The sequence below is a fragment of the Megalops cyprinoides genome, chromosome 5 (assembly GCF_013368585.1).
Source record: "Megalops cyprinoides isolate fMegCyp1 chromosome 5, fMegCyp1.pri, whole genome shotgun sequence".
NCBI lineage: Eukaryota > Metazoa > Chordata > Actinopteri > Elopiformes > Megalopidae > Megalops > Megalops cyprinoides.
In genome coordinates this window covers 7,527,926-7,545,215 of record NC_050587.1, presented here as the reverse complement: position 1 = coordinate 7,545,215, position 17,290 = coordinate 7,527,926, and the positions used below count along the sequence as shown (strand labels likewise).

The 17,290-nt window shown below is 42.2% G+C and overlaps 1 protein-coding gene across 1 annotated transcript in view; it reads right to left on the bottom strand.

Annotated features, from left to right (window-relative positions):
- LOC118777421 (netrin receptor UNC5C-like) overlaps nucleotides 1-17,290 on the bottom strand; it is a 152,975-nt gene that overhangs the window by 2,454 nt on the left and 133,231 nt on the right. The window contains exons 9-15 of the mRNA XM_036528296.1: nucleotides 13,104-13,295; nucleotides 11,056-11,403; nucleotides 8,244-8,331; nucleotides 7,722-7,890; nucleotides 3,154-3,387; nucleotides 2,331-2,480; nucleotides 1,460-1,624 (exon numbers count right to left, since the gene is read on the bottom strand). Coding sequence (XP_036384189.1) covers nucleotides 1,460-1,624; nucleotides 2,331-2,480; nucleotides 3,154-3,387; nucleotides 7,722-7,890; nucleotides 8,244-8,331; nucleotides 11,056-11,403; nucleotides 13,104-13,295 — 1,346 coding nt within the window. The remainder of the gene's footprint in view (nucleotides 1-1,459; nucleotides 1,625-2,330; nucleotides 2,481-3,153; nucleotides 3,388-7,721; nucleotides 7,891-8,243; nucleotides 8,332-11,055; nucleotides 11,404-13,103; nucleotides 13,296-17,290) is intronic.

The window sequence follows — 17,290 nt, the reverse complement described above, 5'->3', positions numbered from 1 at the left end:
AATGGAATGCACAGTAAGACTGATTTGTTTCACAGTGGAATTGTACACTGCAACGGGGACACGTCAATCATTAGCTCTGTCAGCTTGTCTCCCTCAAGTATCTTCCACTTCAGCAAACCCACAAATCTCTCCATCTTAAACAAGAACTGAAGAAACGTCTTTCCTTCCTAGTTATCCTTGAACTTATGGTGCAGAGTGATTATTCTCACATGCTGACTAAGTCAAAAGATTCAGTGTAAAAATAGGATTGAGCCTATCTGTATTTCTGTGCGCTAACATGGCAGAAAGACAAGCATGTGCTGCAGTATTTCTGCTTTCAAGAAAAGGAGATTTGTAATTTGGCAGCAGACACTGGAGAGAGATTACAGGGACTAAGAGGCTGATTCAGACTTGAGATATGTGTATAAATCCTGCTAAGTGCGTCCACAGAGAGCTGTGCACCTCTGTTACTACTAAGTGCATTCAGAAATATTCCATTGCAACACATTGCACTGTAATATTGTCATTTGAAAGGGACAAGCCAGCAATTTGGACATCTATTTCACACAAAATTCCCTATGAAATCATAGTGAGCTCCAGACAGTGCCCAGTACTATGTAGTAGCAGTCGGAAAGTGTCCCCAATGGGTATAGATGAAGTAATAATTAAGGAGGGTTCTAAATTATTATTTCTTAATATTTCTTACGATCACAAATACAAGTGAAAACCAGAGGCAGTAAGGCCAAGGAACAGGTCTGAAGGTCAGAGAGACTGAAAGCTCTCGGTTCCTGCTGTAACATGCCTCAAACAGCTCCATTCAGCACTGCAAAGCTCCTGTGATTGCAATGACGTTCCACTCTCTGAGTGTGCCTCCCTTTCTTCATAAATGTCAGCTGGTGTTTGCGGTGATTATCTCTTCCCTTTGTCTGTGTGGAGCAAGGGAACAGAGCACCACTGCGACAGCCTTGAAGCATAGCGTCACAAGAAAGCCACACTTTCTGAGCATTCAGAGTGGGCCACTTAACCCCTGACTCAGAGAGAGAGAGAGATGAAGATGGAGAGAAACCATACGAGGAAGAAAGGGATTTTTAAAAAATGAAAATAAGAGAATGTGTTCTAAAATATAGAAGTAATATATTTGCAATAGGTTACAAATATTTACATTAAAATGGATTTGTAGCTGTTTACTGCAGCACAGTAAAATATACTATGAAGCAAAGTTACAGGTGTGAAAGTGGAATGAACTGATACATTAAAGTTATTACTGGTATGATTTCAAAGCCACATATTAGGATCTCTGTATTAGGCAAACTGTGTCATTACATTTTCTCATTTTCTTTTAATCATTCCCATTGTTAATAATTCATTTGTACTTATTACATTCTCTGAAAATGAATTTTACATTTTTCTGAAAAATGGCATTTGAGTTGATGTGATCTGAATGGGAGATGGTGGTCTCGTTGTGGGAGTGGGTGCTCACCTCTGACAGAGTGCTGTTGAGCTGGAATATCTGCCCCTCTCCCTCCACCTGCCGCACACACAGCTTGCAGGTGAGCTCGACGGTGGCCACGCTGAAGCGCTCCAGGGTGAAGGTGCAGTGCAGCGAGCGCTGAGAGCCGCTCCACACCTGCTGGAAGGGCATCTCCTGCACCGGACAAACAGACAGACACCCTTACAGCCGAAAGGAGCCAAGAGCAGCCCTGCCCTTCAGAGACGAGCTGTTCCTTTTTACACAAGCTGACAGGGCAACTTGTGGGAGCAGACTGTCGTCAAGCAGGAGAATCACACACACACTGTGAGACACTCAGCCGTCAGCTGCATGTGACCCTCAGTCACAGAGAAATTCTGGGATGACCCTTGATTTGTATCTCCGCAGCAACACAGACATCACAGTGACAGATCTGGACACTAAACCAATTCCAGCACATGACCAGTAGGACGAGGCGCACTGTCTAAAAGCATTAGCGTCAAAGAAAAAAATGTCAAAACAAGTACGACAAATTTTCACAAAGAGTGTTGTAAGGTCAACTGAGTCAGCTAGCAGGTGAATATGTGGAAATATACTTGGCATACATTATTTTGGAGAAAATGCTTCTTAATGCATGATTCCCAAAAAAATCTACTGTACATGGGCCTATCTGCTTGAGAGGTATGCACAGTACAGTGTACATAGGGTGTACAAGCGTCAGGAATTTCACCACGTTGATTTTTGCCTCTTCCTCCAAATGAGACCTGGAACAGTCCACTCCTCCTCTGTCTCTGTGCTTTCCTGAATGTGTCGCACCTTCCTTAGTGCATGCTGAGTCCCCTCATCTCCCTACCCCACAGTATGCCCATCCCTGAAGGCCCACCTGGTACTTGGCTAGCAGCTTGCTCCTCCAGAGTGAGTGTGGGATATCGTGGATGGAAAGCCGGAGGTTATGGCTGCTGTCCTTGAAGCTCAGAGTCTTTGGCTCGTCCAGCAACTTTCCACCCATCTGCTTTTCCAGCTGTAGAACTTCCTACATGTGTCAAAGGAACAGACAACCATCAGCATGTACAAGCAGGAAAGCTGGTAGCACTGTGGAACTGAACTACTCAAGCCTGAGACTGCCTGAACAGAAGCGTCTGTGTGACTGCCACATTGATCGGAAGTCTAGATAGCCAATCAGTGCAAAGGAGCGATCAGTTTTTATCAACAATGTAAGAGGACCCCACAGTCCTGAGACAGTGATTTTCCTTTTTGATTTACTGAAAATAATTTTTAGAAACTATATTATTCTGACTGGCCATTTTTGGTAAATGCATAGGCTATAATATAGACAGGGTGCAGTACAGTACACAGTATGTAATCTTTAATTAAAATGAGAGAAATATTCCAAAATCATTGTCATTTTTCCATAGGGGCTTTCAAATTTTACAAAATACATCGACAAAACTGACGCACATGTATGGATTTTATACACTACACACACTCAGCTACTACAAAGAGAAAGGAACAAAACACTCCTTCCAGCCCTAATTTAACATTGAGAAGGCCAAGAAGTACGAAATAGAGTAAGGGCTTTTAGAATTTAGACATGAATATTCTTCCATTTGTTTTTACTCAGTTTAATTTTCTGTGAGATGTTGTGTGGGGAGCTGTGGTGTTACGGGTGGGGTACACAAATGCTTATGGCTATAGCACTCTCTTACCTTGAGGGCGTCCTGTGTGTCATCCAGACAGTACACCCGGATGTGGTACTCCAGGGCTGTGCTGGTGACCGGCCCAAAGATGGACAGCTTGAGCCGCTTGGCAGCAGCCTTGCTGACTGACTGCCCCACCAGACAGTACGTCCCCAGCGTCTCCGTCAGGATGTGACACGCCTCCGCGTCCATCTGGATGTAGCAGGGTGTGGTGAAGTTCTCCTCGCCCACCACCACCACGTCCTGCAGAAACCAGAGACACAATCATGCACCGCACAGCACAGTGTTCTTCTGAAGATTCTCTTGATGTGTAAAAATTACAGGTCATCCTTACATTGTGAAGGGAGCACCAAGGTGTGAATTCTCACACTGCTGCGTTCCCTCTGCCAGGTTTGTTGCAAAACCACCGTTCAGTTGTAATGTGATCCTTGTGATGCACGACACAACATCTTTAAGTTCAAGTGAACACAAGGAAATACTTCATCTTTATTTTTCTTTCTGTCAGCTCATTGCCTCCATATTCAACAGACACAGATGATTTGATCTCTGTTTCACCTGCTCTAAACCCATATTCCTAAACAAGAAGATACAGCAGAATCTTACTCAAAGATGCCTGCAGTCATGGGGAGCTCTTCCTACCGTGTGCCCGGTGACCAGAATCTGAATGGAAAATCACCATCTCATTATAAGTTGCCTTCTACTTTTCCACTCTCATAACCACACTTGATATCCCACCAAAGTTACAGATTAACTGCCATTCCATTCTGATTCTAGGCGCATATGTGAACATGTCATCGATTTGGAACTCCAAAATCTGTTACTAATGACATTTGACCTTGATGGTGACTCTCCAAGGTGACCTATGCCTTGGGTATAAAGATGAGCCTGAGAGAAACTATACAGTTTTAGCATAGACTGTCACTATTCAAAACACCTTTAAAAATGAGTTTGTGTGCATTTGGTATGTGTGTGTACGTGCATGCGTATATGTGCATGTGGGTGTATGCATGTACATGTGTATGCATGTGCGTGCATTTGTTAATGGGTCTGTCTGGTTACGTGTGTATGTGTGTGTGTGTGTGTGTGCGTGTATGCGTGTGTGTTTGTGTATGTGTGTGTGTATGTGTGTGTGTGTTTGTGTCTCTTGTAATGGTGATGATGACTAACAGTGTCCTCCCAAAGTCTATCCGTTTTGATAACACTCATGTAAGAGCATCCTCCTTGGTCAACTGCTGTAATTGTATGAAGAGGCAGTAACTGTCCCCTCTCCATCCGTTGTTCATAGTCCAGCTCACAAGGAGCTGGACACTGTCAATAAAGGCTTCCTCTTACGAGAAACATGATTAATTAAATCACTTTATAGTCAGCATTGCCAATAAACAGGTCATTTGCATCTCTAACACATCCTCAGGGATTAGGGCATTTGAAATCTAATGAAAAAAAAAACAGGGCAGAGGACTGGGCCGATGCGATTTTGATTTCTTTACCTTCTCAACCTTATTGCTCATGTATTATCCTTCAGTGAGTAAATTATTTTCAAACAGAATGCTACTTGTACATATTACTGCATCCGTGACTGGCTGACAGTAACCCGTATGTGAATGTGTTGGTGTTTGTGTAAAAAGTTCCACTTGTAAAAGACATAATCAAAGTTAATATTATTCTTTAATCTGTTTCAAACACGGTCTACCAGATTGTCCTTTCAGAACACCAGACATCAAATCAAACTCTGTTTATTGAAGACCAAAGAAATAAAAGAGAAATATTTACAGAGGGGGGGGGATCTTTTCCTGAAATGAGTATTGAAGTCAGACTCATGTCTCAAAGAGAGCTGTATGTGTTTTGACAGAGTTGTGCGACGGTTGGGGGGGGGGGGGGGGGGGGGCTGGGGGCTTATGGGAAAAGCAATATTCAGAGAGGACGTGTGATCGACCAATGCCACCACGACTAGGAAGAAAAACTCATCTGCAGAAGTAATATAAACCTACCACCCATCTCCTCCGGATATTACTCCACACATGCTTGACAGCCACGAGATATAATCAATTGTTATTTCTTTGTTTAAACGGTATTAAGCCATATCCTTTTTTAGTGGCTGGTACAAAGGCATCTGTCAAAGTCATAGATGCACAATAAGATGGAATATTACTGGATTTTTCTACATCCTGAATTCATATATCTTCCTTCTCTCTCCCACCCTCCACCTGTCACAGGGAGAGGGAGACTTACACTGAAAGATCTCTTTTTTTAAATATTCCAAGAACCTGTATATGTGCATTTCTGAAGTCCACACATGGATGAATTACATTTTAGCCAAGAGGAAATCAGGTTGAATATTTGAATTTTGAGAGCCCCTATAATGCCATTTCTATATAGCCTGTGCCGTCTGTTTTCGGAGCTGAACCCTCTTTCCTCACCATGTCCATGCCCCTCCCCCAACTTCTCTCCTCCTAGTCTCAGCATGACCACCCCTCTCTCTTTTTTCATCTCACCCAGATCCCTTCTTTCTCTACCTCAGCTTTCAATAAAGCATGTTTCAAGGATTAATTCAATATGTCCTATTTTTCAGTTTTCTGCTTTTTCTCATGTCTGAAATAGTCATTCATACTCAACTGCTCTCTTGCATCGCTGCTTTTCTGGCTCATTCTCTGATCTATCTAAGGTGTTCTTAGCAGCTCCTTGGAATTCTGTCTTGCCTGAAAGATGTTCATTCTTTTTTAATATGGTTTCTTCACTTGGCACTTTTGGAAGTACATTCACTCCTACAGTTCAGAATTGATTTGTTTTCTTTTCACACATTTGGTCACTTTCTTGAACTATTTGTGAAGCGTGTTGCCCTCTGCCCTCCATGACACTCCATAATGTCACTCATTCAGATTGGATAAGTCTGCCCTAGCGTGGACCTGTTTCTAAACCACTGATTCCTATGGCTCAGCTTGGGGCAGGCAATTTTCTTTTGTTTATTTTTGATGAAAGGAGAAGAATCGCTCTGAGGAACATTTCCTCCAGGTACAACATGAATCCATAGGATAGTATTCAACAGACTTCGCATGAAAGTCTCCAAGCATCAAATTTTTGACAAGATCTTGCAAAACCTTGAGAGGGATCAATTATTTCCAAATCAGAGGGGATCCATACACCACACATGTTGCCTTTTTCATGCCCACATCAAGCCCTTTCCACAAGCTCTCATTGCATTGCTTAATCCATGTAAAACCAAAATAAAGGATATTATAGGGCAAGGTCAAACACTATTGAGTGAGTATCTGGTACATTTACAGGTATTTGAGACTGAAGAAACAGAGAAGTGCTTCTGATAGCTGTATTAATCCAATTTACAATTTACAGTTCCCGATTAAAACAACGGCTTAACCCTCATTCAGATGCACGAGACTTCTTTCCCGCACTCAGCTGTGTGGGGGGAGGAAGGTGCACTGCGGCTGTGTGCAGAGCTGCAGCTCTGTCGGAGTGCGGGGCGACTGACAGAGCCGTACGTGCCTCGCGAGCCCCCGCGTCAGTAATTAGAGAGCGGAGCAGTGTTCGCGTGCGATAACAATGAAGGGCAGCACACAGGCCCGGCCCCAGGATTTGTTCACTCCGATGCCTCCAGCCAAACTTATCGCCAACACCGTTTGCAACACCATTAATAACAGGGCCAGGGGGGTGTCACCGTATCACAAATGCAGCCGCATGGAGCCCCAAACCTCACGTCTCTCATCTTCTAAAGAAACAGCGCTCGCGGAGAGAGAGAGAGAGAAACACACAGAGGGAAAGTTGCAGAAAATTCCTCCTGATAACAATGTGTGAGCGATTTTCTCTTCTCTAATTGAGTTTCTCTCCTGCTTACTGAACCAGGCAAGGAGCAGACAGTTCTGCTCCCCTTTCTCCTGCTGCCATGATGAACAACTGAAGCTCATGTTCACCACCCTTTTCTCAGCTTCTAACCATTTTCCAGTCTGGCTGTGTCCATTCTCAGCCCTGTTACAGGTCTGTAACCTGTGCTCAGCAATCCCAGGAGCCAACATTAGGCAGCCCAGTCATCTGCAATACACATGCAGACATACACAAATGCACAGACGTGTGTATAGACAAAAAGCACGCAAGAAACCAATGTTCAAACAAGAACAGCTGGGTCTCAACAATTGACAGTATCACGAGAGAAATAGTATTGTCATAGTGTAGCATAGTGGTAAGTAGCAGCACTAATAACTGAAAGGTTATCGGTTTGATTCCCTGCTGAGGCACTGCTGCTGTACCCTTGGGCAAGGTACTCAACCCAGAATTGCATCCAGTAAACATCCAGCGGTACAAATGGATAACGTATAAAAATGTATAAAATATGTATAACCATGTATAAAAAAGTAGCCTATGTAAGTCGCTCTGGATAAGAGTGTCCGCTGTATGGCAATAATGTAATGTAATGAAAAAGAGACATATTCTTTACTCCATGCTGTACCAGAAAACCATTTCTCAATGACCACTTCTCTGTTGTGGTGCCAAGCGTACAATTCAAGAAGCAACTTTGCAGATCTGCAGCAGGTAAAGTATGATCCTGGTAGAGCCCCTGTGATCCTCACCTCCCATTGGCCCTGCTGCGACTGGCTCTTGAGCTGGATATGCCAGTCCTCGCTGTTGGCTTTGGCACAGTGGTGCATGGTGATAATAACAGGACGGGTTAGGAGGGCCCCTGGGGGCCCACAGCTCACCACTGGACTCAGAACAGTCTGTGTATCCTCCACAGGGGGCCTGGAAACACAGAGAACAGAATGAGGGTGAACTCTGGTATCCACACTGCACAGTGCAACACACAAGACACATTTCACATTTGAGATACTAAGATTTCTTATACATCTGCAGAAAATGGGGAGAGTCTCCGGGAGCGTAATGTACTGTCTCCGGGAGCGTAATGAATTTTCATCAGACAGTTCTGCAGGCTAAAGAGGAAAATCATATTTTCCAAATGGAGAGATGTTTGCAAGTTGTGTGGCAGTGGGTGGGGATGGAGAAGGGGTTATTTCTATATACAAATTTTTCTTGCACTTTTATAAAAAAATTCACAGGCTGTCCTGACCAAGGAGGTTGGAGAAGTGAGACTTTACCTCATGCTGTCCTTCCTGTGTACTGTCACGTACATCTCATACACTCGGCCTTGAGGGATGGCTCCTGCCGGCACAAGCAAGCTCACACCTGCAGGACATAACAAAGACAACGTGTCACTGTCACAGCCAGACAGACACCGACATCACTCTCCCCAAAGCATAACACACATGCACGCGTACACACACACACACACACGCACTCATAGTGCACATACTCACATGCATCTGTACACATATGCACAATTTCAATTCCAAATATCCAAGTATTTCTTTTACAGTATTTCCACTTTCTGGGTGATTTTGTCATGGCTGCAAGAAGTGCCCAGCTCTCTACACCAATTATGAAAGTTTGATGACTTCTTGTGTTGTAATGGTGAAGTTATCAAGGAGTGACATTTTTTCTCTTACCCTGAAGAGAACAGCATCAGGACAGTAAAACTCAGCCATAAGAAGGTAAACTAATGCTGAATGAATTTCTCTGTGAAAGGGACAAAGAGGAAATCTAAGTTCCCATGCAGGCTGGATCTATTGTCTGTTTCATGATTTGAGTTCATCAACAAGGTAATGGCTGTGCAATATATATACTCGGCAACACTTCTGTGGGTTGCGCTCTCTCCTGGTTTTACCTAGTCATTCTCAGGGGTGCCCATGGATTAGCACAAGAATCACACGCAGTGCTTAGGGTTTAGTACCATGGGGCGATACCCACCCACTGGGGTGATACCCAGTCCAATCACGTAGCAAATAAAATCCATACTGTAATAGACCATATATACAGATTCTTTCACACTTTAGGGCCAATCGTATTCACCTGCTCCTCCAGAGAATCATAGTCATGCGTGGCTCTAAAACATTTCACAGCACAGTGCACGGATAAGTGTGTGTATTTTAATTCATTAATGGCAAATACATCCTTTTGGAACACCAGGAGACAGATGTGAGAATTCTATTTCTCTCTTAGTCTGTGACTTTCTTCCATGGTAAATTTGTCACATATATAAATTCTTTTCCATATGCATATGCCGCAAATAAAGAGGTGCGTCACCTTCATTGTTACCCAGCTTTCGATGTCTATTGTGGTCATTAGAATTAATGATACCTGAATTATACATTCTCACCTTGAGCTAGGCCTATTCGAAAAAAATGAAACGTGATTTCATACTTTGAATAGATGGACAATAACAATTTTTCTCTGATGCATTTTAAAAGACACTTGCTTTCAACCTGGAATGAAAATGGAATTTGAGAAGAAAGGATGGAGTGATGATATCACTGTCACTGCTGCTTGTATCTTTTCAAAGTCAACTATATAACTGTGCAGCCATTAATAGCTGGGATTTAGCTTGGCTCAATTTGACAAAAACATATGACCTTATGAATAGTCAAAGAGACAGCTCAACAGACATGAATTCACAAGTCAAAGGAAAGCTAATCCAGTGATGCCTCAAACATGTGATGTCCCATCAGGAAGGAGACTTGTGTCACTAAATACATGTTTCAAAGAAAAATAAATGACAGCAGCGACAATAATAGCTCATACAATAGCTCATATACATACAATATTTATGGACTACATTAGGCATTATTATGTGTGTATCCTGCTCTCCTTGGAAGTGTTTACTGTGCAGTGTGAAAGGCAGCTAAATGCAGGAGTATGGGGCAACCTAGATTAAACTACGCTATAACTTCATAATTTATGTTTTAGTGTAATTAACTGCCACATGTAGGGGACATCACACAATGATTGCAGACATCTTTCGCAAATCAACATTTATCGGTACACTTCTAGGCTTTGTTTGACAGACTGCAAGAAACTGTTTATTACACTGGCTCAGTAGCCAGTAAACCTTGTATTCAATTAACTTGTCCTTTAAGGTTTGTAATAGAAGTGTTTCTTTTTTAAGTACAAAATATGTTTTTCATTCATTTTGTTTATTCCTGATAACATGTTCCTAACTGTGAGTCAAAATTAAGGACAAATGGTCAGTGAGTAGAGAGATAAGTTTGAGGAGACTTATAATCTTTCGGGGTGTTTTCAGACTGGGCGGGGGAATACATAAGGACTTCAGATTCTGTCTCCATGAGAGACCCCAAGACCCTGTAATCAAAACAAAAAGGCTGAGGAGAAATCCAACCCACACAGCTGCTGGTTTCTTATATCAGGGCCTCATAACAGTGGTGAAGGCATGTGCAGGGGGTCTTTAGGATATCTTGAAAGCATGAATATACATGGATGCCCTGATGAACAGCCTCATTTTTGTGTCCATCATTAGAAGAGGCAAGTGGGACTGGAGCGTAAAAGCAAGGAACCAACACCTCCAATTGGTTCAAAACCTCTCTACCTATTTTCTTGCACTTTATCCCCAGTGGGATTCTGGTACCATTTACTGTTACATTGGTTTTGTAATGTGTGTATGTGTGATACTGTTATTTCTAACACTGTCACAAATGGCACTGTTGATGTACTGAGTACATTAAAGCTCCAGTCCTTCAAAAGGTCCTGGCTACCCATGGCAACAGTGACATCTGTGCTTCTGCGCAAAAATGCAATGGTCAATAAGAACTCTCACTTAATCCAGTTCATATTGTATATGATGTTTTGAAGATTTCTCACCTAAAAATCAGGTCCTTTTCATACAGACAATACAGGTAGTGACAAAACACTTTTTAGTAATTGACTCCCTTAAAAATAAGGGGTTAAAATAATAATAGTAATAAATTAAATGAACAAAATAAGATCAAAAATGCATATAAACAAAGGTGCAGGTTCCCTAGTTTGTGCCTCTACACCCCTATCCACACCCATATCTACCTGAATTTGGAACAATGAGATGTCCTCCCAGTGAGTTGAAGGATCCGAACGCAGTGCAGGATGGGTCCCGGGTTCGAGCCAAGCTCTGGCTACGGAGGTTCATGGCCTCACCATCCAGCAGTGAGTGCGTGAGCTTGGGGGAGAGTTTGGAGGTGACGTCAGAGGGGTCCTCCTGGGGGGTGACCAGGCCAGAGGAATTATACACCTTGATCTTGAGGTTGGGCAGCGGATCCAGCAGCGGAGAGTTGGTCATGGGGATTTTGTCAGACACGTCATGGAGGGCGTAGACGGGACCACGGTACATGGCAGCCGCGGAGGTGAGGTCAGGGGGCGCGGTCAGGAGATCCGCTGGGTAAGGCAGGCGTTTATGGTGAAATATTTCATTTTACAGAAAATGTGAATAATTGTGAATCTCTCTCACTTGCTTTCATCTATTTGTTATTATTACAGGATAAGAATAATTCTAAATAATCAGACAAATACAGTAAATCGGCTATGCATTCAAATACAATGGAGCTCTGTAGTGAATAATTAGACATAAACGTACAATAATTGAGACACAGACAAAACAAATCAGTACAATTGGCATTTTAAAGTTTTACACTAAACAATGTTAAAAACTTTAAAATAATTATGTAAATTTGTCACAGATTAAAATGCGTCAATTCCTTAAAATAAAGTTGCAACCTGTTACTTTAGAGTATATATATATATTTCACTGACTCTGTAATGTTGAGCTCTGTAAGCAATCAAGTCCAGCAAAGTGGACGAGCTATTACATTTACTGACAGATGCTCTAAGAGGTCATACCATCTGTCTGCACTGAGTGGCTGAGAGAAGTGTTCTGGCAAATTTCTCTGTCAAGCTTGTACATCAGACATGGAGTAAGAGCAAGTCAAGCTGAACCTCTTAAGTTCAAGCCTGCACTCAGCTTGATTTACCCTTACTGTCACCAGATCCTCCACAGGGAGATAATGGTGGTTCTCTTCAGATGCATTACAGAAAAGGTCACTGCTTAGACTTTCTTGCACATGTAGTCAATATGGGCATTCCAACACAGGCTGGACTGAATGGCACATTAAATCAGTAATTAAGTGGTAATTACAAATGTATTCCAGTGTGCATAGTGTTCTGACACTGGATTATTTAAATGAGTAGAGTGGAGTGGATGTGGAAAACATATTGAGGGTTCACCATGGTCCACCCCCTATTTCCCCTTAGCTGCCATGGTCCAGGTCAGCACAGTGCAGTCAGATCACCCATTAATATTTAGCTTCACTCAGCACAAAAACAAAGGCACTCTCTCTGAATCCATGCACGTCTACTGAATGGCTTCACCTCTGTTCATTTACATTTCAAAACTAGCAACTGGTTTAAGACAAGCACAGCATGGAAAACTTGAGGTGAATTAAGTACAATATATTTTCATGCAGCATTACAAAATAAGGCCCTTTCCATACACTGTAAAATTATCCCATTTCAGTTTTTTTTTTGCTCACTTTGCATGTCATACATGTGCAGCACAGGGCATATTGGGCATCCAGTAGCAATAAATGGAGTGATGTCACCCATTCTGGTGTTCAGATTTTAAAGTTGGTTAAATGAAGAGAGTAGCAGCTAACTGCTGAAATTCTACCTTCAGGTCCTTCTGGGTGGTATAGTGGTAAGGAACAGGGCTTGTTACCCTAAAAGTTGTAAGCTCAACCCCCAGGTGGGGCAGCAAAAAATGTGCAGCAGTACTCTTTCAGAATGTTTATTTCACCAGCCTGCCCATCTTTACTCTGTGGCCCACAGCAAAATATGTTATTAATGATTAACAAGCCAAACAGAGACGTCACTATTCATTAATGTTGGCCTTCAGCTCAGAGTGACAAGCATTCTAATGGTCTCCACTCCACTCATACTCATTTGTTTTTAGGAAGGAAGCTCTAGATAGCAAGCTCTGCATGTCTCTGCTCCTCTCCAACACACCATGGATTTTAAATGTTAGAAAAATATGCGCAAAATACACACAAAGGCATCTCTATTACATTCACTTCCTCACCCACCTGTTCGAGCTGTTTTTATGTTGACAGGCTGAAAGCCTCCGTTGAGGGCGGAGGAGTCCATGATGTCAGAGTCGAAGTCGCGGTGGTTCTTGCGGTAGATGAAGAGTGCCACGATGACAGAGATAACCAGACACATGATGACTGCGATGACAATGCCCACATACAGCGCCATGTCGTCTGTGCTGGGTGCAGCTGCAGGGTGAAGGCAGCAGAAATGAGGGGAATGTCCAGGTCAGTGTTTGCAGGACTACTCCAACTGTTTTACTATGAAGGTTAAGGTCAGGAACAAGCTCAATCAACTCTTCTAGTATTGTGGTTGGAATATATTACATCTTAAAAATAAACATTTATCAGTGCAAACCCTTCATGTGTCTGCCACCAATATACTGCAGCAAAAAAACAGACACACACAGCCTTTTTTTAATTAAATCTCAGCCTCAATTAATTCAACAATTAATTAAGGAGATTACCCGCTTTTTCCCTCAGTCCAAAACATTCTAAGAATAAAAATGAAACTAATTTCAGTTCTAAAATCTAATCTAAATTGTTCCGATGCACTGGACCATTTTCTATGAAACAATGCCAGCTATAAAAAATCTTAGGGCTTAAATGAAGTGCAAGGTCATTACACTCCTTGTTAACATTGAAGGGAGCAAGAACAAAGAATCTCAACTTTAAAGTGGCTTTGCAACATTACATTAATTGAATTTTGCTGCACGTCTTACATAACCTTGTCCATGTTAGTAAAGCAAAGGTATGCGCATGCATGTATTCTAGTAGGTTCTACTAGACAGCGCTTTGCAGATGAACATAGTTTCTGCCATCAAGATAAACACTGTACAGTTTAGTTATTCTGCTACATGGACTGCACATATTTGCTACCTCTTTCGCTTCCTCTCTCTCTGTCTCCCAGTTTGTGTGTCTGCTTCAAGACTTCATGGATTAGATTTAGCAAAGGCTTTGGTTTGAAAATGCCTCGGCTTCAGATTTCTTCTTTCATGGTTTTTCTCGATGAGTTTTTCCATCCCGGCCCCACTGACAGATTCCCAGAGAGCTGTGCTTTTGTGGAGCAGCGGGCTGTGATGGAGTCTTTGACAGGCCTTCATTACACCACACAGTGAACAGATTGGAAAACTGGAAGCCTTTGTGCATGTGTTGTCACATTAATGACTGCAATTAACTTCCTTCAGTGTCAAGGAATTGATGATTTAACAATACTTTATGTGGCTGTATGTGACAAGCAGGGTGGAGGAACTTTCTTAGCGTAATACATGGCCACTGTGACTTTCCTACAAAGACACATTTCTGAAGACTGGTGAAAGCCTTACTGCTACAGAATGGTAATGTTTAATGGGGAGACAGAACAATGTGAAAAAGAATAAATAAATAGATGTAAATAAAGTTGTCTGAACAAAGCTTTTAGAGAATATACATACTATCGTAGAGACACCTACTTAAATAGCTCTCCAAACATACCTTACAAGAGATGGAATCAGAACACTATGCATCTTACGTCAATAAAATCCTCAATGAATACTCATATACTAACATGTCACACTCTGTTCACTGCTTTGCACCCAAAGGCACTGAGATCAATGTGAGATGTACTAAATCTATAAATCGCTGGGTACTTACGGGTCAGCTTTTTTATGGAGACTGCTTGCCATTAATCATGTGGACAAAAAGATGTCTGTACATACATACAGATATCGTATACAAACAACGCAGTACATAGCACTGAATAGAGCCCCAACCCCAAAAAGGAAACTAATTCCAGCCTTTGGTGCTAGCCTAGTTCTGTCTAGTTCTAGTCTAAAGTTATGATTCCTACACGGTGCCTGTAGATGACTTTCTGTCATTGTCTGGCACTAGAGGGCAGTGTTAACTACAAGTTAGCTCCTTCCCTGTCAATGAAAGCGATGGTAATTTGAGGTGATGAGGCCATCACTTTCATGATGGGCAGACATGTTTCCTTGCTGTTTCCCATAAGACACTGGTTAAGGAGTATATCAAGGAGAGAGAAGATTTTCTCAGAGACTTGGGGAGGGGGGGGGGGTCTCTCCAACTGTCTTGCTTGTGGACTTGCAACTTCAATAAAAGGCGGCACCAATCAATGTCAATCCACCCTGCAATGTATCATCTGGGGTTCATCACTATGGCCTAGGAATGAATCCAATACAGTCAGAAAACAAGGTCTAACCCATAGACTAAGGGGTGGGCGATATATCGAATGTGCTCGATGTATCACGGCTTGTTCTACGTGGGATGTAGTAAATGACTATATTGTGAACATCAAGTACAAATTGTCACGTCATTTTTTTAAGCCGCTAGCATGAGACTTGCTTTGGCATTTCGCTTCTCTCACTATCTAATATGGCTCTCTCCCTCTCACAGACACAAAAAGAAAAAAACTCACATACATACGTCTCACACACACTCGCCTGCCCATCCAGACCACTCTCCTGGGTGAGTGTGTGTGACGTATATAGATGAGACGTGTGTTTTTGTATCTGGAGGGAACAGGGAAAGAGCCTGAGAGAGAGAGAGCGAAATAAGTGAAGCGCCAAAGCTAGTTTATACGTGCTGAGTTCTGAAACGGTAATAGAAGATGGAGGCGGATGAATTGGTTCCAAAAAAGAAACAGCACTGCATCCACTGTCTGGCAGTGGTTTGGGTATCCAGGGCTCCAGACTTTTGAGAGTGTGTGAGTTAAAATTTCACGTGGTCGAATTTGTGCGAGTGCATGATGATTAGGCTGTTTTGGTGCTTTACATCAATGCAAAGCTAGGGTATGCAGGTTCAAAACTAGGGTATGCAAATTAAGACAACTATTCATCAGCATGCAACGTCATTGATTAATACCATGCTGTACCAAAAAAAAAAGGGTGCCAAATCATGTGCTGGTGCGACCAACTGAAAAAGTTGGTACCACCAGTGCTACCAGTGGAAAAGTTATTCTGCAGCCCTGGTATCGCAAGGAAGATGTTGAACAAACAACAGTTATCTGCAAAATATGCAGCAAAATACAGTTTTGTTAAATTTAACTTGGTTGTGATTTCCCCCTTTTTGCATGCAAGTTTAAAATTGTTCCAATAGAAACCACTAATGAATATAAACAAGAATGTTTTAATGCAGACACATGTTGCAGGGACTATTATAATCATCATACTGGTGTGATAGTATGCATCAAAGAGTTAAATGGAGCATTTATGAAGTGCTTTAGAGGAGATTTCAAAATATCGAGATATATATGGTGTATCGCGATATAGCCTAAAAATATTGTGATATTATTTATAGACCATATTGTCCAGCCCTACCATAGACTGGCCCTTCGGTCCTGCACACCGAATATCATCATTAGCAGGAAAAAACTGAGGCATGACAGATGAACATCGGACTTCATGACACAATATATCTTTTATCTAAACATATTGTCTTCCATCATTTAAACTGCAGATATGTTCAGGGGTGGATCAAACAATAGTGTGCAAATGTACGAGCAAAAGATTGCTTTCATACATAATCAGCGCTTGACCTTTCCTTCTGGAAAAAACTTTATGTATATAATTATGTGCATAAAAGGAACAGTGCCTCTGTGTTCAGAAGGGGATGTGAACTGAAGGGTGAGTGAAAGTGAGTGATTGATCCTAATGATCCCCTTGTTTCTAATTAAGCCACCTGGGCGTTATGCAGAGTGGTTTGGGTGGGGTAGAGGGTAGCGGAGTTTGATTACCTGCCAGCTTCGTGGCCTCAACAGGGGGTGAGGGGGTGGGGAGGCACGCAAAAGAGGTATCTGCAACTCTGATTATCCATCTATTGATTCCCAGAGTTTTTCACAGCTGGGCAATTTAAGTCAGGAAAACTAAAGCTGTGATTCACCCTAAATGTCAAGATTCTAAGAGGCGGCAGCAAGCAGAGAAAAGAGCTGTACTGCACACACAGCTCACACTTATGACTGGCCTTGATACACCACATGAGGAAACATAACTGATTAGCTTTTGATTCCTTTGAGTCTACTGATTGAAATTAGAGGATAGTGCTTGTTGTGTGAAAAGGGAAAAAAAAAAACATTTGTACCCTACACAGAAGCTTGGAAGTTCAGGACCTGCCTCATCAATCCCTATAGTTGGTCACATAGTCACATCACTTTCTGTTTTTATGTAAAGTCCAACCCCTTTCTGCCATCT